The sequence below is a fragment of the Haematobia irritans genome, chromosome 1 (assembly GCF_050003625.1).
Source record: "Haematobia irritans isolate KBUSLIRL chromosome 1, ASM5000362v1, whole genome shotgun sequence".
In the NCBI taxonomy this organism is placed as follows: domain Eukaryota; kingdom Metazoa; phylum Arthropoda; class Insecta; order Diptera; family Muscidae; genus Haematobia; species Haematobia irritans.
Genome location: NC_134397.1, coordinates 112,494,275 through 112,521,535, shown reverse-complemented (window position 1 = coordinate 112,521,535; position 27,261 = coordinate 112,494,275). Strand labels below are relative to the sequence as shown.

General features: G+C 34.4%; 1 protein-coding gene across 1 annotated transcript in view; it reads right to left on the bottom strand.

Annotated features, from left to right (window-relative positions):
* timeout (circadian regulator timeout) overlaps positions 1 to 27,261 on the bottom strand; it is a 1,081,463-nt gene that overhangs the window by 711,547 nt on the left and 342,655 nt on the right. Inside the window, exon 10 of the mRNA XM_075291454.1 lies at positions 6,171 to 6,251. Coding sequence (XP_075147569.1) covers positions 6,171 to 6,251 — 81 coding nt within the window. The remainder of the gene's footprint in view (positions 1 to 6,170; positions 6,252 to 27,261) is intronic.

The window sequence follows — 27,261 nt, the reverse complement described above, 5'->3', positions numbered from 1 at the left end:
ATCCAATTTCTAAATGATGTTTGCTTTGTAGTCAAGACACATAATGTCAACAAATTTAAAGATGATTTCATTCATTTTGAAAAATTTTTCTGAATTAATAAAGCCAAATAATAATTTAAAACAAAATTTTCTTTTATGCTAGGATACCCAATTTTAAGTAGAATCACTTAACCCATATAAGGACTAAACAACTAAAGGGTGATTTGTTAAGAGCTTGATAACTTTAAAAAAAAAAAAACGCATAAAATTTGCAAAATCTCATCGGTTCTTTATTTGAAACGTTAGATTGGTCCATGACATTTACTTTTTGAAGATAATTTCATTTAAATGTTGACCGCGGCTGCGTCTTAGGTGGTCCATTCGGAAAGTCCAATTTTGGGCAACTTTTTCGAGCATTTCGGCCGGAATAGCCCGAATTTCTTCGGAAATGTTGTCTTCCAAAGCTGGAATAGTTGCTTATTTCTGTAGACTTTAGACTTGACGTAGCTCCACAAAAAATAGTCTAAAGGCGTCAAATCGCATGATCTTGGTGGCCAACTTACCGGTCCATTTCTTGAGATGAATTGTTCTCCGAAGTTTTACCTCAAAATGGCCATAGAATCGCGAGCTGTGTGGCATGTAGCGCCATCTTGTTGAAACCACATGTCAACCAAGTTCAGTTCTTCCATTTTTGGCAACAAAAAGTTTGTTAGCATCGAACGATAGCGATCGCCATTCACCGTAACGTTGCGTCCAACAGCATCTTTGAAAAAATACGGTCCAATGATTCCACCAGCGTACAAACCACACCAAACAGTGCATTTTTCGGGATGCATGGGCAGTTCTTGAACGGCTTCTGGTTGCTCTTCACTCCAAATGCGGCAATTTTGCTTATTTACGTAGCCATTCAACCAGAAATGAGCCTCATCGCTGAACAAAATTTGTCGATAAAAAAGCGGATTTTCTGCCACTGATTTTGGTAATAAAATTCAATGATTTGCAAGCGTTGCTCGTTAGTAAGTCTATTCATGATGAAATGTCAAAGCATACTGAGCATCTTTCTCTTTGACACCATGTCTGAAATCTCACGTGATCTGTCAAATACTAATGCATGAATATCCTAACCTCAAAAGAATCACTCTTTACATTGAAAAATTTATCAATTTTTGGACAAGGAAAAAATTGTATATCAGAAAAATTAGTCCTCCATGCTAAGCAAAATTCGCATTCGTATTTTGAGGACAGAAAATCCTTGGCCTTAGAACAATATTTTTTCTGTGTAGCGCTACATATCTTTCATAATCGGCATAAGGAAGACGGTTCTTATAATCGAGCTATTGTAGGTCAATTGATATTTGATATTTAAGTTCAGCCTAATCGATAATTGTAATATATACCCCGATCTTGGTGTATGTTTGTGTCCTCCAATGCACATTGGACCAAATGACCGAAATCTCACGCATAAAATCAATTTTTGAACTTGTGAAAATTAAACATTTGGTGCTACGAAAAAGTTGTCAACACATTACCAAAAACAAATCCAAAATGGTAAAACAATATGGCAGCCCGTTTTGCCGTTTCAGGCCGACGAAGTGGCAACTCATTGTTATTGTTTTTTTTTCTTGAATTCATAGTTTAGCAAGGTGCTTTAGAGATTTTGCTGATAAAAAAAAGCTTTTAAAGTTATAAACTTAATTTGAAATGTAAAATTTAAGTCAAGGTATGTATTTTTAGTAAAAATTAACAGCGAATGTGTGATTTTGTCTTTGCTTAATTTAATGTATGTCCCATGTTCTCTGGAGTAGAACTTACTAACTTGGAACGGATTGGTAGAGTTCTATACTGCGTTAGAAAGTTTGAGATGTTGTCTTTCTTGCAAACATAAATTTTGCCGCTTATAAGTGCTAATGAAGCTACCCCATTATAATTACGGAGTTACAATCGAAACGCAGAAATTATTAAATATTGGATAGAAAACAACTCCCAGTACTGTAATAATAATGCAAAAACATTAAAAAGAGAGAAGTCTACCATAACAACTTGAAGAAAAAAGTAAAATAATTGTAATAATAATAAAATCTTCATTTAAAAGTGGGCGTGGCAGTGGGCGGATCGGCCCATTCGAATAGACATGTTAGAGAGACAGTCCAAAAAACAATTTTTTCCACCAATTTTACTTTTAATTTTTATCAATGTTTTTTTTTACTTTTATTTTCTTATAATTAAATTTCACAATTTGAAAAACTTTTTCGCTTCGACCAGGTTTTGAACCTGTGTTTACTGGCACCATAACAGAACGCCTTAACACACTCAGTCACAAACGCCATTGAACACATAGCGTCGAAACGTTAATTTAAATGATTGTGATATTGGTAGAAAATGAACAAATGTAGGGAAAATATAACTGAAAAAATATAACTAAAAATAGACTGTCCCTGTTATAAATGCAAATGGGCCAGAAAGGTGTTAATTAACCCTATGATAGAGACATATAAACCGGTTAGGGGATCGCTTCATTGTGTTCTAAAGACAAATACATGAAGTGGCTACCAACTGGCTACCAACCAGTCCCATGACCAGTATAAAATTCTAACTGCTTAGAAATAGGGGTCAATTGGCACCAAAAAAACTGAAGCGAATTTACATCCGATCCCGTTGAAATTTGGTACGTAGTGCCGCAGCCTCTTGGAGGAACAAATTTCATCCAATCCGGTTGAAATTTGCTACGAGGTATAAGCATATTGTCTCTAATAACCATACAAAAATTGGTCCATAGCGATGCATAATTATATATAGCCCCATATAAACAGGTTCCCAGATTTTACCTCCGGAGCCTTTTGGAGAAGCAAAATTCATCCGATACGGTTGAAATTTGGAACGTGGTGTTATTATATGGTCTTTAACAACCATGCCGAAATTGGTCCATATCGGTTCATAAGCATATATAGCTCTCATATAAACCGATCCCCCAGATTTGACTTCCGGAGCCTCCGGAGTATATGGACACTAACAACAATGCAAAAATTAGTCCATATGGGTCCATGATTATATAGTCCAAACCGTCTATTTTTATATAGCCTTTAGATAAACCGATCCCAATCACACAAAAATGTGTCTATATCGGTTCGTAATTGTATATAGCCCCCATATAAAGCGATTTCAAGTCTGGGCCCTTAATTACCGCGCAAAAGTCCATATCTGTTCGTAAGTATATGTAGACCTTTTTTTTGTCTAATATATACCAAGTATGGACTAACTTACAATTTAAAAAATTTTAAGATACCTTTCCATCGGTAAGTATTACACGCAGAGAAGAAACATGATTGTCATAATCATATTTGAAGAGCAAAATAATATGATTGGAGCTATTTTTGCGGCGACCATGTAATATTTTCACCTGCAACCATGTTGGTTCAGTGAACATGGTTCTAAAAAAAATAAAACCACATAAAACCACGTGCCACTTCTGAATAAATAAATTTACACAAACCACAGTAATTCCGTATTCTCCGTCCATTCCAAGAAACAATCAACACACGACTGACGCGCAAAATCAAAATCGTGTGTACCTGCTCAATGTTTTTATAAAATTCTTTTTGCTGCAAAAAAGTTAAAAAATGAAATGGTCACGAAAACAATGTACATGGTCTTTATGGCCATGTAACGGTTCTAGACATGTCTATACGCAACCTATAAAAATACTTTTTTGCAAAAAACTTAAAAAAAAAAATTGAATGGCAAGGTACATGATTTTCCCGACCATGTAATGGTCTCAAATTCTATAATTTTAATAATAGAACATGTTTGCCACATTTGAGAACCATTTAATTGCTTATTGCCAACATATATTTTTCTCCGTTCGAAAATTATGTGTACAAAGACAAAATACATGTTTTCGCGACAATTACATACTCTAGATAAGCATTAAATGGAAGCGGCAACCATGTCCAAACATGTTTTTTCTGTGCGTGTACAATTACCCAAGTAATTCGATTGTGGATAACAGTCTTTAGTAGAAGTTCCTACGAAATCTATGGTGGAGGGTACATAAGATTCTGGCCGAACTTACGGCTGTATATACTTGTTTAATTTAACTGAATCGATATTCAAAATCGGAAAATTGTGTTTATCGACGAAGCAGAATTGTCGATTTTGTAGTATAGATCAGCCAGTAGCAGTGCAAAAGATACCAATGCATCCAGAAAAAGTCACAGTTTGGTGATGTTTAGGGGCTGGTGATTTCATTGGACCAATCTTCTTCAAAGATGATGCGAATCGTAACGTAACTGTGAGCGCTACCGTGAGATGATATCCAACTTGTTTGTCCCATATGCAAGAGCTTAACTTGCATGACATGTGGGCTCAACGAGACTGCGTCACATAGTACACAGCACACGTAGGTTAGATTAGGTTAGGTATAGCGGCAGCCCGATATTTCAGGCTCACTCAGACTATTCAGTCCATTGTGATACCACAGTGGTGAACTACAACACACGTAACAATAGAGTTAATAAGGCAACAAACATTTTTTTGCACTGGTAAGAACAGCTGGTTGCAAGTGTTAAAGTGGTAAACTTGATTGGTTTTGTCCACTTTTCGTCTGTTGGTAGTGTAATCGCTCACCTCGTTACCTAGGACAATTTACCATTTAGGTCATTTTCAAACAAAAATTAATGTAAAGGGTGATTCTTTTGAGGTTAGGATTTTCATGCATTATTATTTGACAGATCACGTGGGATTTCAGACATGGTGTCAAAGAGAAAGATGCTCAGTATGCTTTGACATTTCATCATGAATAGACTTACTAACGAGCAACGCTTGCAAATCATTGAATTTTATTACCAAAATCAGTGTTCGGTTCGAAATGTGTTTATCGACAAATTTTGTTCAGCGATGAGGCTCATTTCTGGTTGAATGGCTACGTAAATAAGCAAAATTGCCGCATTTGGAGTGAAGAGCAACCAGAAGCCGTTCAAGAACTGCCCATGCATCCCGAAAAATGCACTGTTTGGTGTGGTTTGTACGCTGGTGGAATCATTGGACCGTATTTTTTCAAAGATGCTGTTGGACGCAACGTTACGGTGAATGGCGATCGCTATCGTTCGATGCTAACAAACTTTTTGTTGCCAAAAATGGAAGAACTGAACTTGGTTGACATGTGGTTTCAACAAGATGGCGCTACATGCCACACAGCTCGCGATTCTATGGCCATTTTGAGGGAAAACTTCGGAGAACAATTCATCTCAAGAAATGGACCGGTAAGTTGGCCACCAAGATCATGCGATTTGACGCCTTTAGACTATTTTTTGTGGAGCTACGTCAAGTCTAAAGTCTACAGAAATAAGCAACTATTCCAGCTTTGGAAGACAACATTTCCGAAGAAATTCGGGCTATTCCGGCCGAAATGCTCGAAAAAGTTGCCCAAAATTGGACTTTCCGAATGGACCACCTAAGACGCAGCCGCGGTCAACATTTAAATGAAATTATCTTCAAAAAGTAAATGTCATGGACCAATCTAACGTTTCAAATAAAGAACCGATGAGATTTTGCAAATTTTATGCGTTTTTTTAAAAAAAAAGTTATCAAGCTCTTAACAAATCGCCCTTTATTAAAAACCTCCAAACAATTATCACAAAATAGTATTCTTGATTCACGCTATCGACAAAATAATTGATTTTCATCAAAATCTTTTTACGACTCACTCTTTGCCGACAATTACCTTGGACTTAGTCATTGTTCAAATAATATCTTCAAATTGCTCAACTCAGCAGAAATCCGATTCAATGTAAGCTCCTTTTTTTCATCAAACAAACGAAATCTCTTTTCCATGATTGCAAAAAAAAAAAAAAAAACAATATATCCTTATCTGCCAAATTAACACAGTTTTTTAAAGAAAAAAAAAAAACAACAACAACGAAACGCTTTCATACACACCAATGAGTGGAGATGGTGGGGGCTGCGGCGGTAATACAGAGTAATCAAAAATACATTCTAAATACCATTAGCGCCACCATTAGAGGGGAATTCGAAACCGGTATCTTACCCATAGTCGATTTCAATTCACTTTAATACTTTAGTCTCCTGGTTCCTTCTTCCACCCCCGCCGCTCCTATACAGATTATCATCGAATCGACGAAATACAAAACGAAAGATATTTTGGTCTTACTTGAGAGTGGTAATACTAAACTTACCTGGCAGCACGCATTAATGCAATGGCATGATCCAATTTACCAGTTCGCAACATTTTGTGAATCCTTATCATACAATCTTCCCTGTGGATGGAAAAAAGGGGGAAAAAGGAGTATGAGAAAGAGAAAAATAAAACAAATTATATAATATTCACATGCACACACACTCATAGATTTATGTAGATTATACAGCCAGGGTTATGTGAATTAGAAACATTCACTTACAATTGGTGTCTGCTTTAATTTTTTTTTGTCAATCACGATCTCTCAAACTACAATTCGTACACTATTTAGGTTCTATAAAGTCCCCAAAGTATATTCAATAGGGTGTCCAAATAACCGTATTTAAAAAGTCGGTTTATCCAAAAATCCCAATTTATCGGTTTTTTTTATTTTGCACAAACTGGTTAACCGATCAAAAACGAAAAGATTGATAGTAGTGAACTTAAGTTTGAAACACTCGTTTTTATACTCACCACCATAGAATGGTGATGGTGGTATAATAAGTTTATCATTCCGTTTGTAACACATCGTAATATCGATTTCCGACTGTTTTCTTTTTGCACTGGATGCAACATTTGTATGGGCTATCCAGGGCATCGTTGCACTGGTGTTCTATCCAGATGTTCAGTGCAAGATGTTGCCAGATTGTATTTTGATAAAGTGACGCTTCATCGATTCACAATAGCAAAATTATTGTGGCTAATTTATCGAAAAACATGAAATTCAAAGTGGTCATAAATAATCGCAGCAGTATATATTTATTACTAATTGGAGCATTTCATACATTAAAAATGCAAGATTTCACTTCTGTTCTGTGATTGTTTTTAAATAGCTGATGACAGTGTTGCATATTTTTGGAGATGTCCTGGATAAACGAGAACTCTGTTTTCGTTTAGTCCTTCACGGCTTAGGGTATCCAGTGCTAAAAGAAAGCAGCCCTATTCTTGATTAGTGAGAAATTCTAAGCTGATACAACCATGTCTGTCTGTTGTAATCACGGTACAGCCTTCAATAATGGCGTCCTGAAATTTGGCACAGATCCGTTTTTTGTCAAGTTCGACCTCCCCATTTGGGGTCTTGGGCTTATAGAATCCGCATTTTTTATTCAATTTGCCTGAAATTGGAAATCTAGAGATATTTTAGAACCATAAAAAGGTGCAAAACTGCACGCAGAGAAGATATTGGTTGAAAATCGATTGTTGTAATGAAAATTCAGCATTTAGAATGAAATCACAGTTTTGTCAATCTATTTACTTTATTTACAATCATTATATCGTTACTTCTACCTTTTGGAGCTTATTATTATAGATTGTTGTTTGAAATACAAGTCTAATGGTTGTCTGAACTAATTGCCTCTCTCTTGAAAAATTTTGATCGAATTCGATACGCACAAACCTACCTTATAAAACCTTCATAACCGTCATTTAGTATTCAGCACTTACAATTGATAGTCACTGCCGAATTCCGTTGGAAATATTTTTAAATGTCAATATTGTTATTATCAATTATTCAATGTGGAAGGAAAACGTGTTTTATTTTTAATTTAATATAAAAAACCTCTGAAAACTGAATATTTTTCAGCCGTTTCTAAGTTTATTTAAATCCTCGGTGGACTGCTCGCGCAATCGTCAGGATACTCAATGCTACGAGTCAGATAAACAGTGCGCATCTTTAATTGTTTGGGATTAAATGGAGATAGAGTTATATAAAGTATTAGATGTGGAACAATCATGCAACGACTATAAAGGGCCTCTAATGGAAAAATCCATCTCCATTTATTTTATTTATGAAACCCCAAAGGAAGTGACCATGTCGAAACTCCACACTAATTTTCTAACTTAATTTGTTGTGTTTTTAGGCAAGCTATGTTGGCCCATTTTTATGATATGTGCTCAGTTATAAGTACTAATGTACTAAGACTCCAATTGCCTGCCAATTCAACAATCCAAGCTGGCGGGTACTTTTAAAGGTGACAATTTTTGTTAAATTGTTATCAATGTATTGTATTTAGGTTTAGTGTGATTTTATGTACCTTTCTATCATTTAAAAATGTAAAATACAATATTTTGAGGAAAAATTTATTTTCAATGCGGTTAAGGTGCTAATAAAGTTGGGTAATACAACCAAACAAGAAGGGAGTAACGACCAATTGTATCGTCTAGTACAACCAATTCCATATATGGTATTGGTTGGATTTCCCATAATTCGATTGAGTCGACCGAATTTATCGGGTATCACAACTGCCAGCAGATAGTTGCTGCAACTGCCAAAAGGAGGCTGGCAATAAATTCGGTCATCACAACCAATATGTATTCTGTGTGGTGAGTATCGGTCTATGTTTTGGTATAGTTCTCATATACAGTTATGTGAAAAATAATAAAAAAATAAAACCGAACAAAATATCGAAAATTCTTTCTTGTTAAACGATTTGTTGTTTCTTAAAAGGAAGAGACAAAATTAGAAACAATTTTTTTGTTACCATTGTACGAGTAATTCGATATTTTTAAGATTTGTTATAAATTGAAATGATTTACGTGTGAAAAAAATAAGAACACTTCATGAAAGTTTAAACCTATTACCAAATTAAATAAAACTATATAGATATTTATACTGAATATTGTTCCATAAAGTGTTACATTAGTACTTATTTGCGACCAAATTTTGGGAAAAATATGGCAGAATTTCGTTCCACGCATCCTGTATTAGATGCCAGAGCTCATCTCAAATTGATGTACACTTTCCCCTGATTGGCCGTTTAACTTCGTTGTACAAATTTTCTATTGGATTCAATTCTGGGGACTGTACCGCTCATTCTAACACATTGATTTTATTGCCCTGGAACCACTTCTTTGTGTACCTTGCTGCATGTTTTGGGTTATTATCCTGTTGGAAGATCCATTTGAGTGGCATATTTTCTTCTGCATACAACAGCATGATATTTTGCAAAACATCTGTGTAATCGCTGTTTTCATTATATTCTGTATACGATATAAAGGACCCACACCGTAACACGAGAATGACTCCTATACCATGATACTGCCACCACCGTTTTTGACCATCTTCAAAGTATATTTGGGATTAAATTCTTGATGGATAGGTCTTCTTACATGGTGGACACCTCTATCACAAGAAAACAAGTTTACTTTTGTGTCATCGGGCCACAGAATAATACATCATTTTTGCTTAGGCCAATCTGTTTGATTTAATATTCTGTTTGGATTACAATGACACATTTCATGCACTACGGACTCCAAATCCATTTCCAATGTGTGTTTTTCGAATAGTTGAGGCATCAAGGTCAATATTCAAATCATTTCTTAGTTAGTTAGATGCGATAAATGGGTGTTTTACGCATAAATTGATACTTCTCTTTATAGTATGTGTAAGTTTAGATTTTCTGCCACGGGTTTCAACCTTGGGAAACTATATATTGGCATTTTCGACATTGGTTTTAGATATACTGAGCATTTTTATAATGTTTCTGTGCGAATGTCCGCCTTTGATTAATTTTTTAATACAATTTTGGATAGCGCTCATTTCTACCCATATTTCACAAAAAGTTTATACAAGTGAAATTTATTTCGCAATTAATGCGAAGCTATGGATATGTTTTATGCATTTACTTACAAAAAGAAAAGGGTTCTTAATTTTTAGTATCTTTTTTTTACAAAGAAGCAAAACTGTCCTTATTATTTTTCACAGCAGGAATTACTCATTTTGCCAAAAAACAAATGTTTTGCTATGAAACGAAAGGAACACGCACAGAAAAAACATGTTTGGACATGGTTGCCGCATCCATATAATGCTTATATAGAGCATGTAATTGCCGCGAAAACCATACATTTTGTCTTTGTAAAAATAATTTTCGAGCTGAGAAAATATATGTTGGCAATAAGCATTTAAATGGTTCTCAAATGCCGCAAACATGTTCTATTATTTAAATGATAGAATTTGAGACTATTATATGGTCGGGAAAATCATGTACCTGACCACTCAATTTTTTTTTTCCTTTTTTGCAGAGAGAAAAGTATTTTTATAGGTTACGTATAGACATGTCTAGAACCATTACATGACCATAAATACCATGTACATTGTTTTCGTGACCATTTAATTTTTTTGCAGCGAAAAGAATTTTATAAAAACATTGAGCAGGTACACACGATTTTCAATTTGCGAATCAGTCGCGTGTTGATTGTTTCTTGGAATGGACGGACAATACGGAATTACTGTGTTTTGTGGTAATTTATTTACTTAGAAGTGGCACGTGGTTTGATGTGAACACAAAAAAGGATAGTGTAATTGAAAAAATGTACCTGTTTTTTGTTCTGCATTTTGATATATGGTATAATTTATTTTTATTTGCAGTTACATGATGTCTGCATTGGTACATTTGATGGACACGAAGTAAATTTGGAATGATTACTTATTGTTGAAATTGAACCAAAATAGAATGTGTAAAACTATGTGATGTTTGCTTGCGCGACATAGTAAATAAACACTGGATTAGTTCAAAGACAATAAACTTGAGGAAGATAGGAAATTGGCTTGCGTCATACCAAATGTTGCATTTACCATGTTAGTTCCATACATGTTTGTAATTTTTTTATTTTTCGTTTTTATTTTTTTAATGAAAAACTTAATTTTCTTAATGAAACAATGTTAAATTTTAGGCTACAACAAAAAAATACATTTTCCCCTTTATGGAAATTTATTTCGTGCACTTAATTTATTTTTATTTGCGTTTTAATGCTATGTCAATACTTGTCGTATACGCGTTTGGTTCGAGTATGAAACTAACACGGTAAATGGTTTGATCTCCTCAGTAGCCAATTTCCTATCTTCCTAGAGTTTATTGTCTTTGGATTAGTTTATGTTATAAATAAATAAAAACAAATAAATAAAGTTAATTTTGTGTTTTCTTTTCTCAAGTGGCGTCCTTTTTTCGACGACGAAAAGGGTTTTTTTCATAAAGATCAAAACATTTTAGGTTATGACCATGTTCTTTTAACTGGAAGTAAAACATTTTTGACGAATACCATAACATTTTAGTTCGTGACCATTGTCTTTTAATGGAAACAAAATTCTTTTCATCAATATAATAACATTTTAGATGAGGACAATTTTATTTTTCTTAGAACCATGTTCACTGAGCCAACATGGTTGCAGGTGAAAATTGTACATGGTTGCCGCAAAAATAGCTCCGATCATATTATTTTGCTCTTCCTATATGATTGTGACAATCACTTTTCTTCTCTGCGTGAAGAGAAACACAAATTCTAATACTCGTAGTATTTCTTAATGTCGTCTATAAGCATTGCAAACCAAAATTCTTTTTTCAAAAATTCTTTAATTTTGTATGAATTTGTAAACACAAAATACGGTGAAATCGACTGTCCTTACTATTTTTCACACAACTGTAGATCGATCACCCGATTTTATTTCTTGAGCTTCTAGAGTCCGTAGTTTTTATCCAATTTGCCTGTACTTGGAAATGTAGAGGTATTTTAGAGCCGCAAAAAGTTCTGCCTTAAATGGTATATATCGGTCCATGGTTTGGTATAACCTCATATAGACCGATCTCCCGATTTTACTTCTTGGAAAAAATTGGAAATCTAGAGGTGCTGGAGGACCACAGGTAGGTATGCCGGTTCATGTTTTGGTATGGCTCCAATTTACACCGACCTCCCGATTTTACTTATTGGGCTTCTAGAAACCGTAGTTTTTTGCCTGAATTTGGAAATCTGGAGGTATTTTAGGACCACATATAGGTGTACCGAAAATGATGTGTATCGGCCACACTAAAAAAAAAAGGTTAGTTGGATCCAAAGATTTTGACCTTCCTTTAAGGATTTTGATATTGATTCTGAGCCAAAGATTCGGGTTCTTTAAAATAAGGAAATTTTTTTGCGACCTATCTGGCTTGACATCTAGGATCTATAAAATTAAAATTAGGATACAGATCTCATTTATTGAATTTTCATTATATTTTTCCGGTATATTAATGAAGCTATTCACGTACAAACAAATGTCAGTTTAAAAATCCAAATTATGATGGATACTTCGAAGTAAAAAATATTTTCTTAATTCCAAAAAAAAAGACTTTAAACCAAAGATGCTAAATCCCCAAAATAAGTCTTAGCCTATATATGAAGCGTTTTTATCTTTAAAGAAAAGATACAATATTTCAGTCAATTTAAGAACGATTTCTTCAAATCAAAAATGTATTTCTTTACTTTAAGGAAAATTAGCCATAGTTCAAAGACATGCGACTTTAACGAAGGGACGCAAATTTACAAAATGTGTGTCCTAAATGTAATGAAAAAAAATTTGAAGCAAAGATTATAAACTTTCTTTTAATTAAAATTTCATATTTTTAAAGAAATTTGTCCTTAATAGTGTGTAAATCGCGGATCCTAAAATTGAGGTTGCGTAATCTTTAATATCACGTAAATATTTTTTTCAGTGCATGTTTTTGGAGTAGCCCCCATATAGACAGATCTCCCTATTTAACTCCTTGGGCTTCTCGAAACTGTGCGTCTCAAGAAGAGAAACGGAAAGTAATATTTCCAAAGTTTACTTCCCGTAATCATTTGAATAATGGGAGGTAAAAATCTACAGATCTTCGGGGAGCGTACTGGTTGAATTGATTTGCATGGGAGAATATCTGTCATCAAACCAAAATCTCTATATTATCAAGAAAAATGTTAAAATTTTTATTTTAATCATGCCCAGCAAAAACTAGGTAACCCCATCTCATTACAATTTGCCGTACTAGTAGTAAAGCTGTCATTAAACATTGCATTACATGCGGTGAGTTATAATGAGAATAATAAATACTTCTTGGTAATTTTCGAATTGTTTTTTTATAAGCAATTGAGTGAAAAAATCCGATGTCAAATCATGGAAATACGACCCACTCACCCACACAAAAATGCATTTCTCTGTGGCCGAGTGGCATTTTTGTGTGGGTGAGTGGCTCATATTTGTGTGATTTGACATCGGATTTGTTCACTCGATTGCTTATAACTGTGCCGTTTTTCTTCTAGTTGGTCTTATTACTTATGTTAGAGTATCATCTATACGACCACGAAGAGAAACAAAATTTTTTCAATGGTTTGTAAAGGGTGATTCTTTTGAGGTTAGGATTTTCATGCATTAGTATTTGACAGATCACGTGGGATTTCAGACATGGTGTCAAAGAGAAAGATGCTCAGTATGCTTTGACATTTCATCATGAATAGACTTACTAACGAGCCACAACGTCGAATTTTCAGTGAATGGGCCCTAGAAAAGTTGGCAGAAAATCCGCTTTTTTATCGACAAATTTTGTTCAGCGATGAGGCTCATTTCTGGTTGAATGGCTACGTAAATAAGCAAAATTGCCGCATTTGGAGTGAAGAGCAACCAGAAGCCGTTCAAGAACTGCCCATGCATCCCGAAAAATGCACTGTTTGGTGTGGTTTGTACGCTGGTGGAATCATTGGACCGTATTTTTTCAAAGATGCTGTTGGACGCAACGTTACGGTGATTGGCGATCGCTATCGTTCGATGCTAACAAACTTTTTGTTGCCACAAATGGAAGAACTGAACTTGGTTGACATGTGGTTTCAACAAGATGGCGCTACATGCCACACAGCTCGCGATTCTATGGCCATTTTGAGGGAAAACTTCGGAGAACAATTCATCTCAAGAAATGGACCGGTAAGTTGGCCACCAAAATCATGCGATTTGACGCCTTTAGACTATTTTTTGTGGGGCTACGTCAAGTCTAAAGTCTACAGAAATAAGCCAGCAACTATTCCAGCTTTGGAAGACAACATTTCCGAAGAAATTCGGGCTATTCCGGCCGAAATGCTCGAAAAAGTTGCCCAAAATTGGACTTTCCGAATGGACCACCTAAGACGCAGCCGCGGTCAACATTTAAATGAAATTATCTTCAAAAAGTAAATGTCATGGACCAATCTAACGTTTCAAATAAAGAACCGATGAGATTTTGCAAATTTTATGCGTTTTTTTTTTAAAAAAAGTTATCAAGCTCTTAACAAATCACCCTTTACTTTTCAGGCAGAAAATAAAAGATACCATATAGCAAAATGCAGAAGTACATTTTTCAATTACACTTCCCTTTTTGGTGTTCACATAAAACCACGTGCCACTTCTGAATAAATAAATTAACACAAAACACAGTAATTCCGTATTCTCCGTCCATTCCAAGCAAAAATCAACACACCAAAGACGCGCAAAATGAAAATCGTGTGTACCTGCTCAATGTTTTTATAAAATTCTTTTTGCTGCAAAAAAGTTAAAAAATGAAATGGTCACGAAAAAATGTACATGGTCATGGTTCTAGACATGTCTATACCCAGCAAAAAAAGCGTTGCCAAAAAAGTAATGAAAATGTTCTTTTTGGATCCGGAAGTTGTGCAAAATTGACGCTGAAGCGATGAATTTAACATGGGCTTGTCATAGGAGGGAAGTCCTCCATTTCAAAAGCCGTTGCTCTGAAGTTGCATCACTTCTTTAGGTGTGATCCGAATTGAATGTTTTGGATGTGAATTAAGAAATTTTGTAATATTTTGACAAATAAATAATTTTTTTTAAAATTTGTTTATGAATTTTAATGCATTCTTACGCTTTCAAAAATTTTCAAAAATTCGCAATTTTTTCAGATTGGATTTAGCATTTTTTTCGACAAAATTTAAATGATTTGTACCATTTTATGAATTCTTACTCTGTTTTTAACCTATTTGAAACAAAAAAGTTAAAATTACCCATTACAAGTATGAAAAAACCAAGTTATAAAAAATTGAATTAAAAGAACTTCCTGGGCAGTTAAAATAAAGAACATCATTGGGAGTGCATCTTCTGGAAGTGCTTTTAAAGTTGTGCCTTTGGAAGAACTTCCAAATTTTTTTGCTGGGTACGTAACCTATAAAAATACTTTTTTCCCTGCAAAAAAGTCAACAAATTGAATGGTCGGGTACATGATTTTCTTGATCATGTAATGATCTCAAATTCTCTCATTTAAAAATGGAACATGTTTGCAGCATTTGAGAATCATTTAAATGCTTATTGCCAGCATGCATTTTTCTCTGCTCGAAAATTATTTTTACAAACACAAACGAAATGGTTTTCGCGACAATTACTTGTTCTAGATAAGCATTAAATGGATGCGGCAGCCATGTCCATGTAGATGATTTGTTACAGCATTACTCGCCATATTTTGATCCATTGTAATCGGCTAGAGATGTCAATATTTTGCAAACTTTGGTATATCAACGAATAAGTGATTACATATTAGGTGATTATATGCTTTAAAAGCACTACTATCATAGCCAAAGGTATGCCTGGGGAGATGTACTTTCCTCCTAGGACATGCGATGTCAATTAATTTTTAAATAGGCTTACTTACAAGATTGCCGGGTAATGAGAGTTATTGCTGGGTTTTTTTCGGCCCGGCAGAACTTACTGCTGTATATGCTTGTTTATAATTATATTTCTCTCTCATGAAAAAGTCAACTAAGTCAGGTTCGAAACTTTCAAATTTTTTAATATAATTTTTTTGTTTTTTTTTATTTTTTTATTAAATTTTCAGTTTTATTTGCGATATTTAATTGTCCAGAAATTTAAATTTTCAAATAGCGTATTTTATACGACTTTTCCATAAGAACTTCATAGGATGTGGAAAAAATTTATTGAGGACCCCGGGATGCACTTAAAAAGAAATGTTGTTGGAAGCACTTCCAATTTTATTTTTGTTGACATGTTCTATCGTCACTAGTTAAAATATAAATTCAAATAATGAACATGTTTTTCAATATAAAAATTTCTCATCTATACTTCAATTTTAAATGCGAGGTTTAATTCAATGACCCGAAGCTGTATAGCGTTTCAAAGTGAAATATCGAACACCAGAAAAATACAATGCAGAGATAGAATAAAATCATTTCGAACAAAAGCTTTATAAAGTTAATCTAATGAAAATAAACCTAAAAACCCTCCAATGAAGCAAGCAAGGAAGTAAAAAACAAGCTCGCACAAATCTCGAAAAATATTTTATCAAAACCTAAAGGGGTTTAAAAAACCATTGAAGAGTTGGTGAGCCAAGCATGAATGAAAAGAAAGGATGGAGGCTAGTATGTGAACTAACGAGGGTGGTTGGTGATTGGAGATAAACGACAAAAGAAAACACAAGGAATAAAAAAAACTGTAGCTACGTCTGAAGCACACACAGTACTTTTTAAAAACCAAAGTGGTTGGGGAACTAAGTGAAAAATATCAATTTTACTAATTTGTCAGAAAAGAACGTTCGGTAGGAACAAATCGAAAAAAGCATAGAAGTTAATACCCAGAGAAAAAATATTGTCGTAAGGCCACAGATTTTATGGTCTTAATATACGAATGCGAATTATGCTTAGCATACACCCTCAAAAAAAATCGCTTCTTTAACATATGTTCCAAACATATTTTGCAGGAAGCACATATATTATTGCATACTGCCGAAACATTAATATGTTTGTTTTATGTGAACATATTATATGTTTGGAAGCATTTTGAGCCAAAAATATTATATGCTTGGAAGAATTTTTCCCAAACACGATTGTGCTCATTCCCTAACATACTCGTAATTTTCACTTCCACGAAATTTTTTAGTTATTGGCACCTTTCTCTGTAATACAAATAATGTTGAAGAAATTATTCACTTTTATAAACTTTTTAAATTTTACCTTTCGCCTGCACGGAGAATCGAACCGAGGATCATACAGTTTGTAAGCCAACACACTATCCACTGGGCTACGTAGCTGTAATAGTCACCAGTAGATAATTATCGTTTTAAGTTACATTTATATAGCATAGTTTGCAGCGCCCACGAGCCCATGCAAACATAACATTATTTAACAGAAACATACATTTGTTTGCCACGTGGAGCAGTGGTTAGCATGTCTGCCTTGCATGCAAAGGGTCGTGGGTTCAATCCCTGCTCCGTCCGAACATGTTGTTTTTTTTTTTTTTTTTTTTTTTTTTTTTTTTTTAATTTACACATTTATATTTATACTATATTAATTTTTTTAAATGAAATTTTTTTTAATGAAACACGAAATGTGCGTTATTAAAGATTTATAGTCAGTAACAGTGCTTGATATAAACGAAATTGAATGATTTTTGGATAAAATATTATTTTTTATTGCAAAAATAACAATCTTGTAATAAAAAACTGTTTTTGTACAAAACTTTAAAATTTGGAAGGAATTCAAAAACTAACAAAAGAAGAACGTGGAGTCGAGTATAAACATACATACATAATTTTATAATATAAACATAAATTTATTTAGGAGTGAACAGTTTTTTACTAGCATTTAACACCATCGCTCTAAAATTCCTTTTATTTTTCTTTAATAATTCATTTTAAAGAAAATAAACTTTTTAAATTGTTTTAGCTGTAAAAGTCGAACTTAATGCCCGCTTTTATATTTGATGGTGTCCGTCAACTCCTCGTGGACTACTTTTTAATAAAGAGAAACTAAACTTTGTTTTTTTACATTTTACTGTGTAATTTTTCACTATTTCCTCCTTATTTCATTTTACCGTCCCAACTCTAAAAAGAGTATAGTGCCCTTTCGTTATTTTTATGAAGACCCCTGATTTCTTTTAACGAACCAAGAAGAAAATAATGCCAAAATGATAAACAAAACACATGTCCACACATACATAAAATGCTGCTCTCAAGGCGAAAACATAAGCTGTTTGTTTTTCAAATGTCTATTCTTTTGGTTCAGAATGTATATTCTCTTTATTCAAATTAAATAATATTTAGAATTAAACATATCAAATTTTTGGCCTTATCATAAAACAGTTTTCCGAAACAACATACAAGCGGTTTCACAGAAATTGTTCTCTTTTGACTCTTGCTGTGTTATATTGATATCTTTCGTCAACTCTCCCGGTTTCCATCTCTATTTCTCTCTATACTCTCTCTGTCGCTTTGAATAAAATATCACAACATATGTATGTTTAGTTGAAATTTGTAAATTTATATATGTTTGTATTCACACATATGGTTTAAAATCGTGCCCGAAACACATTTTGTTTATATCGGAACATATGAAAAACATATTTTTCTAACAGTGTAGAAGACGAATATCCCTGATATATTGTTTTTCCTTATCGAAACGTCAATAAACATTTCAATGAAATCGTTTTGGTCTTTTAGTTATGTGATTCGCCTTAAAAAAGGGTATCTTTACATGAAAAACAACATTGGGTTTGACTAAGGTCAACTTGACTTTAATAATTCTGAAAAATTCTTCAACCCTAATGATTTTTTTTTTAATTTTTTTGCCTTTTTGTATTATGACTATTTTAAAGATATTTTACTTCAAACCTAGCATAATTTCTGCAAATTTAAGTTGTTGTTAACATGTTTCTGAAGGACATTGATAGCATATGAAGAAATAAACATAACAAACCAATAAATTATAATTTGTTTCCTAGTACCAATTAGTACCAATTTAAAAAGAATGTAATTTTACTTCACTTCCCCGCTTCTTTCGCTCGAAATCAATACCAAACTCCTTCGAGTAAAGAGAAGATCTTTGGAACCGGGAAAGCATTTTTTCACTGTGCATTTTTCAGCGGTGGATTATCCCACCTCAGTAATGCTGGTGACATTTCAGAGGGTTTCAAAGTTTCTCTAAGTGGTTTCACTGCAATGTGGAACGCCGTTCGGACTCGGCTATAAAAAGGAGATCCCTTGTCATTGAGCTTAACATGGAATCGGGCAGCACTCAGTGATAAGAGAGAAGTTCACCAATGTGGTATCACAATGGACTGAATAGTCTAAGTGAGCCTGATACATCGGGCTGCCACCTAACCTAACCTAACCTTCACTGTGCATTTAAACGAAAAAAAATTAAGTAATTACAATACGGTGGATCAGTCACATTGATTGCAAACAAAGTTGGAATCCATCATAGTGCTATTTCACGAACTATAAATCGTTTTAGTTTTTCAGGTTCACTAGCTCTGAGGTCGAGTGAGAAAAAACAGTAAACGGGACGATCATTCGACAATCCGATTAATAAAAAATATCTTAATATCAGCTAGGTCTATAAAACCGATAAAATCGATCTTTCTACAAGATCAGGTTAGGCTAGGTTAAAATGGAAACCCGATTTAGTTTCAGGCTGACTTAGCCTATTCAGTCTATTGTTATACCACAATAGATAAGCCCGCATCGAATTTGCAAAGGACTGGAGTAAAACCCAATGGTGTACTTAGCACATACTGGCTATACCAAAACCTGGACCGATCCACACTAGAGGTGTGCACGTGACACGAAATTGTCGTGGCTCACGAAAATTTTCGTGATTCGTGCGTGAGTCACGCTCATGACAACAGCGTGAGTGTGTTTGAGCGTGATTAACAAACCAAAATGTCGTGCGTGAGCGTGAATCACGAAAATATTATCTTCGTGAGTGTGCGTAAGTAACGAATTACACTCACGAAAATATTCCTGCTCACCAACATAAAACGCTTAAGAGTTAAATTCAATTACAATTTTAGTGACACCTGGGATGTTAAGAGTTTAATAACACTCTCGATTTTAATAATGCTCATGTTTTTAGACACTTCGATAAGGTAAATTAATCATAAAATTATTCGTGAGTCACGATATTTTTTGTGAGTCACGGTATTTTTCGTGAGTCAGGACGTTTTCGCGCGTGAGTACAAGTTTTTTTCGTGAGTGTGCGTGAGTATGATTTTTCAGTCGTGAGTGTGCGTGAGCGTGAGTAAACTATTACTCACGTGCACACCTCTAATCCACACCATATTCGTTACACCTATTTAGGAACCTAAAATACCTCTAAATCGGTCTATATGGGGCTTAATTATGTGTGGCCCAAAATACATCTAGGTTGTGAACTTCAGGAAAATCCAATAAAAATTGAGATACTCAAGAGATCAAATCGGTCTATATGAGGGAAATACCAAAACCGATATACACCATCTTCCGCACACTTGTTTATTAATCCAAAATACCTCCAGATACCTTTGAATTTCTGGCAAATCTGATAAAAATTCGCATATCTAGACGCTGAAAAAATCAAACCGCGAGATCGCTCTATATATGGGGGCTATATCAAAACGTGCACAAGTACTTCCAAATTTTGAATTTTAGGCAAATCGGATAAAACTTGCGGTGTCTAGAAGCCTATGAAGTCAAATCAGGTGATCGGTGATTAAAAGCGGACCAAATCAAACCATATTTGGCACAACTATTGATGCAGATAATATACCTTTAGATTTTGAGATTCAGGCAAATCGGATAAAAAAATTGGCATATTTAAACGCTCTAGACCTGAATTCGTCGGTTAGTATTAAGGCAATATCAAAATCTGGATCGATGTAGCCCTGCATGCAGATAAAAGAGTTTCTGCTAATTTTTATGACGATATCTTCATCATTGCTCACTGTAGAGTGATAACAACAGACAGACAGTTGTTGACTCAGGAACCAGACATGAGCAATATTGCCACGTGTCTATCTCGTCCGATTCAGGGTATTACCAAGATATGCGCTAACTTAGAATACACTGTTCTACAGTGTGGCGCAGGGTATAAAAATGATAATGGGTATAATTTTATTAAAAAATATGTAAATATTTGTAGGAGAGAGCCAGGAACGGATATTGAGAGTATCAGTGTTATCAGTTATGAGCAACTATGGCCATTACACCCCTGACTGGCTCCACGGTGAGAATATTGTCAATGGAAGTATTATTTTTTATTTTGAAACATATTCGTTAGACCTTCATTCGAGCTTTCGTTCTTGCAACATGGGCCCAAGGCATGCCTTCAGAATAAATGGAATTCCTTTAAGATCTGGCATTGCTAGGACATGCGAAAGTAATTAATGGAATATGGATATCATCTTCATCGCCTTTAGTATCTGCATCAAAGTTAGTGAGCCTTCCAAGTAGTTGACTTGCCTTTATGCAAGGGAATACTCAAACTGATGAAATTCCATCCATCCATCCATCTGTACACTCAATCATTGTGTGGTACTCAAGAAAGTTGCTTCTTTGCATGAGGGCCAAGGCAAAAAAAAAAAACAAAACTACAAACAAAAAAATCCCAGCTTATGCTAGTCATTCCTTTCCCAGCTGCCCCAATAGCATGGCCGTATGAGATTTAATCAAATAAAATGGATATGAAAAATTTCTCAATGCAGTAGAGATATTGTTGTTGCTGCTGCTGATGATGGGATGGTGATGAAATCTTTCGAAGAAATCAGATAGTTTTCAATGAGTTCGTTCGCCACTTTCATCTCGGCTATCTCGGGCTCGGAGCAGAGCACATTAAGCAGGGCAATACGAGTGTTAATGTCAACAACAAAATCATTCGCTTGCTTTCATTCAGACGTATCGAGTTCAATGAACATGCCAAGGGAAAGCCATTGGCAAAAGTGGAAAAAATTCTTTGAAATATTTACAAAAATACAACAAAGACAAAAAATTTTCCTTATTTAATGTCATTAATAAAAAGCGAAAGGATATACACAATGGGGCCAGTACATGAGATTAAATTTTAATATTTATAATTACGAGTATAAATTTGATTCGATGCATCATGGATGTGCATAAGCGAATATCATTGATCTTCCTGTCCTCGTAATATGACCGGGAGGGGATTGATTAAGAACTTTTAAACTATGGAACCATAATGGAATATGTTCGTATTTAAATTAAAATACCATCAGAGAAAAATGTAAAGGATGGTTATTTAAAGTCGCGATGATTCGACTACATGATGAAGATGTGTCGTCATCAATAGAGCTTGAAATACTTTTGGGAGATTGGTTGTCCCAGTCAATTTGTAATTGATATTCCTTCATTCATATTAACCCTTCGTTGCATGACATTGCATATATGCAATGTTAGTTTCTTGCCTGTCTAGCTCCTATTCTTTTACATATTTTACCATATTTTTTTTTGTTATTCACATTTTGGAAGCCCTAGATTATATTTGATAAGGATTTTGTCCAGTATCGTAACAATTTCATTTAAATAAAGCGAAATTAAAATAAGCATTTTGAGTACCTCGAAAAATTTTACTTATTTGTTTTAATATTATGAAACTTTCTTAAAATTTTTTTAAATGTAAATATAAAATGAAAAGTTTACTCTATTCTAAACGCTACGTATATAGTTTTATAATACAAATTATATTTGCAAGTGCTCTACAATGAATGATATCATATCTGCAATTTCATGCGTTTGAGCCGATATGAACTGTCGTTGCATATATGCCATATAATTGCATATGTGCAATGTCATGCATTCAATCAAGTTTTGTTACTACTAGGACACTTAACGACGAATATGAATATAAAGACGAGTATTTTGATGATGATGGAGATTTAAACACCGAGTTTGATATAAATCGAGGTCGTAGAAGAAGATTCTAGTTGATCCTTGCCCTACATCGTTGGAGAATCGTATAACATACAAGCTGCTGGGTTGTAATTGTTACACGTATATCATCGTGATAGATAGGTTAAATGGGTTCAACATTTTTTGCGGTGGTCTATCCCCTGTCAATATGTTGGTGACAATTTTAGGTGTTTAAAAGCTTCCTCATGGTGGAAGACCGTTCGAACTCGGAACTATAGAGCTTAATATTGAATCGAACTACACTCAGTGATAAACAGAAGGTCAATATTGTGGTATCATAATTAACTGAAAAGTCGCCATTATACCTAACCTAAGTAAAAACGAGGGTCCAGATTTCCGTGTATCATATAAGTTGGTATATACTAGAGGTCTGCATCGAATAACTTTTCACTACATGTATGCAATTCGCTGTCGAATATAGTACATACAATGTCTTTCTCTCAGAGCGCAAGTAGTGAAGTGAAGAGAACACTTGCTTGTCAAATACCACCAAGTAAAGGGTGATTCTTTTGAGGTTAGGATTTTCATGCATTAGTATTTGACAGATCACGTGGGATTTCAGACATGGTGTCAAAGAGAAAGATGCTCAGTATGCTTTGACATTTCATCATGAATAGACTTACTAACGAGCAACGCTTGCAAATCATTGAATTTTATTACCAAAATCAGTGGCAGAAAATCCGCTTTTTTATCGACAAATTTTGTTCAGCGATGAGGCTCATTTCTGGTTGAATGGCTACGTAAATAAGCAAAATTGCCGCATTTGGAGTGAAGAGCAACCAGAAGCCGTTCAAGAACTGCCCATGCATCCCGAAAAATGCACTGTTTGGTGTGGTTTGTACGCTGGTGGAATCATTGGACCGTATTTTTTCAAAGATGCTGTTGGACGCAACGTTACGGTGAATGGCGATCGCTATCGTTCGATGCTAACAAACTTTTTGTTGCCAAAAATGGAAGAACTGAACTTGGTTGACATGTGGTTTCAACAAGATGGCGCTACATGCCACACAGCTCGCGATTCTATGGCCATTTTGAGGGAAAACTTCGGAGAACAATTCATCTCAAGAAATGGACCGGTAAGTTGGCCACCAAGATCATGCGATTTGACGCCTTTAGACTATTTTTTGTGGGGCTACGTCAAGTCTAAAGTCTACAGAAATAAGCCAGCAACTATTCCAGCTTTGGAAGACAACATTTCCGAAGAAATTCGGGCTATTCCGGCCGAAATGCTCGAAAAAGTTGCCCAAAATTGGACTTTCCGAATGGACCACCTAAGACGCAGCCGCGGTCAACATTTAAATGAAATTATCTTCAAAAAGTAAATGTCATGGACCAATCTAACGTTTCAAATAAAAAACCGATGAGATTTTGCAAATTTTATGCGTTTTTTTTTTAAAAAAAGTTATCAAGCTCCTAACAAATCACCCTTTACTTATCCGAAACAATATGTGTTCCGAAAAAAAGGAACAATAAAAATGCAAGTACTTGAGAAAAAGTACAACATGGAATCTCTTCACTCCACGTTGTACCACAAGTATTTCTCAGTTATGTACGAAGCAAAACTATCCATTGTTCTTAATCATAGATATGTATGTATGTCACATATATCATATATTTATGTATGTCACACACTTACCTTAACGTTTGCCGTTCTTTATAACAAACCGAAAACATATATTATGGAGATTAACTGTTTTTTTTGTATTTCTGCAACTGCACGTGGTACATGGAGTACTCTATGAAGTTTTGTTCTCGCAACATACTCGACGTGATCACTCTGAGTACACTTCAATAAGAGAGAAAGAGGAATATGTGTTTGTTGGTAGTGAAGACATCAGAGTAGCAACAAGAAGTTACTCGTGGCTTTTGGTGTTCATCAAAATGTGTACCAATTGTTTTGCGACTCTCTCAAATAGATGTACTCATGTAGCAAGTACACGTGTACTCTTCATTTACAAATGAAATTGTGCAGACCTCTAGTATATACCAAAACCAGTTTTCAGCATGTAGTACGCTCCAACTTCTTTGTTCCATCATCCGATTCATAAGCGTAGAATTTGACATAAACAGAGTTCCAAAGTCTCTTTTTCGACATACACAAGCATCCGCTGCTCTTACTCGGCACAGATGTGGCTCCAACTCTAGGTATCAGGTAATGATTGCTATGACGTTTCTGTTCCTCTTTTCTTTAAGCACGGTAGTTCTCCAGTCTTTTTCTTGTTTGGGTCACTCCCTATGTTAGAAGTTTCGTCGCCCCTCCGACCATTGCACTGTTCTACGTGGAACATATTGCACCCCGAGAAGGAATATGATCACCTCAAACTAGAGGTGTGCACGTGAGTAATATTTTACTCACGCTCACGCACACTCCCGACGGAAAAATCTCACTCACGCACACTCACACACGATATTGTTTGGTAGGACTCACGCACACTCACGAAAAGAAAATTTGTATTCACGCACACTCACTCACGAAAATGTCGTGACTCACGAAAAATACCGTGACTCACGAAAAATATCATGACTCACGAAAAATGTCGTGACTCACGAACAATTTTTTGAGTAATTTACCTTAGCGACGCGTCTGAAAACATGAGCATTATTAAAATCGAGAGCATTATTACACTCTTAACATCCCAGGTGTCACTAAAATTGTAAATGAATTTAACTCTTAAGCGTTTTTTGTTGGTGAGCAGGATTATTTACGACTCACGCGTGAGTCACGAAAATTTTCGTGAGTCACGACAATTTCGTGTCACGTGCACACCTCTACCTCAAACATGTTTCAGAAGTAAAATGTTAGTCTTCGATGGGGGAACGTGTAACATGTTTGACGCAACCATGCTATCTGATTGTGGCAAACATTTTATGTTTGGCGAGAAAACAATTTTTTTAGTAAAAATGTTCCATTTTCCCCATCCATCAATAAAATTTTTCACTTAAAACATTTTTGATCTCATCGCTTTTCTCCTCTACCTGTGATATATAGAGATAACAACGTGGACTAAAGAAATTGATTATCTGCATGAAATTGCATATATGCAATGTTACGTAACTTTTGCTTCAGTGATCAGAATCGAACGAAAATTGGTTTACGGTATCATAACTCCATATACAACAATTCTAACATACTAAATAATTTTTATCCTTGCTCAAATTAAATCATGCAACGAAGGGTTAATAAAAAAAACATAGTTAATAAAAAAATCAATAAATTAAAATTAAAGAACGATGTTATGATATATTTGAAGGGGTCGAGTGGTTCGATCCCTTACAACGAATGGAGACAAGTAAGTGTAAGCATAGTAAACTGAAAATAAAAGCTTGGCCGTTTCCAAATATTTCGTCTTTCTCTTAATGATTTTGGTATTGATTCCGGGCAAAGGAAGCGGAGTATTGCACTAAGAATACATTTAAGACGCAAATCACGTTTAAATTAAGGTTGGATAAATTGATCTTAGTTTTCTGGAATTTTTTTATTTAAATTTTGAACTTTCTTTTACTTAAAGTTGAAAGCTTATTGGGTTTTTGGTCATGGAGAAAAACTTTTCAAGAGATAAAAGAGTCTTCTATACAAAGCAAAACTCACATTCGTATTTTAATAACAAGAAATTTTTATACTCACGGCAATTTTTTTTTTGGTGAAGGGCTTAAGAAAGTCAGAAAAATTAGAATTTTGGTTCAGATCGGGCCACTTCTATACATACCTTCTATGTAAAGGTATGGAAAGAAGCTGTTTTTACACTCAAAAAAAGTTTAAATGGATTCAAAGATGTTCACCTTCCTTCAAGGAGTTCGGTATGGATTCCAAACCAAAGTTACTGCTTCTTTAACACTGATACATTTTTTGGGAGCTATCTAGCTTTATACCTACACTCAAAAAAAGTTTACTTGGATCCAAAGATTTTGACCTTCCCTTAAGGATTTTGGTACTGATTTCGAGCCAAAGATGCAGCTTCTTTAAAATAAAAAAAAATTAGGCGACCTATCTTTAAATCTATGACCAAAAAAATTAAAATTAGGATACAGATCTCATTTGTCAAATGTTCTCTTTTCGAGGTTTATTAATAAAGGTGCTCACGTACAAAAAAATGCCAGTTTAAAAATCCAAATTATAACGGATACTTCAAAATAAAAAATGTTTTCTTAATTCCAAACAAAAAAAAAAAAACTTTAAACTAAAAACGCTAAGTTCTCAAAATAAGTCTTAGCCTATATTTGAAGCGTTTTTATCTTAAATCTAAAGTTTCAATATTTCAGTTAATTTAAAGACAATTTCTTTAAACCAAAAATGTGTTTCTTTACTTTAATGAAAATTAGTTTAGCAAGTTTACAAAATTTGTGTCCTAAATTTAATGAAAAAAAATTTTGAGGCAAAGATTATAAACTTTATTTTAATTAAAATTTCATTATTTTAAAGAAATTTATCCTTAATATTTTTTGAAATTTCGCATACTAAAATTTAGGTTGCGAAATCTTTAGTATGACGTTTTTTTTTCAGTGTAGGCTCATTAGATTGCAATTTAAGGTACAGATAGTATTTATCGAATTTCATTCCCTTTTTGCGGTATATCACCAAAGCTACTCATATACAAATAAGTGTCAGTTTAAAAATCCAAATTAAACAGATACTTCAAA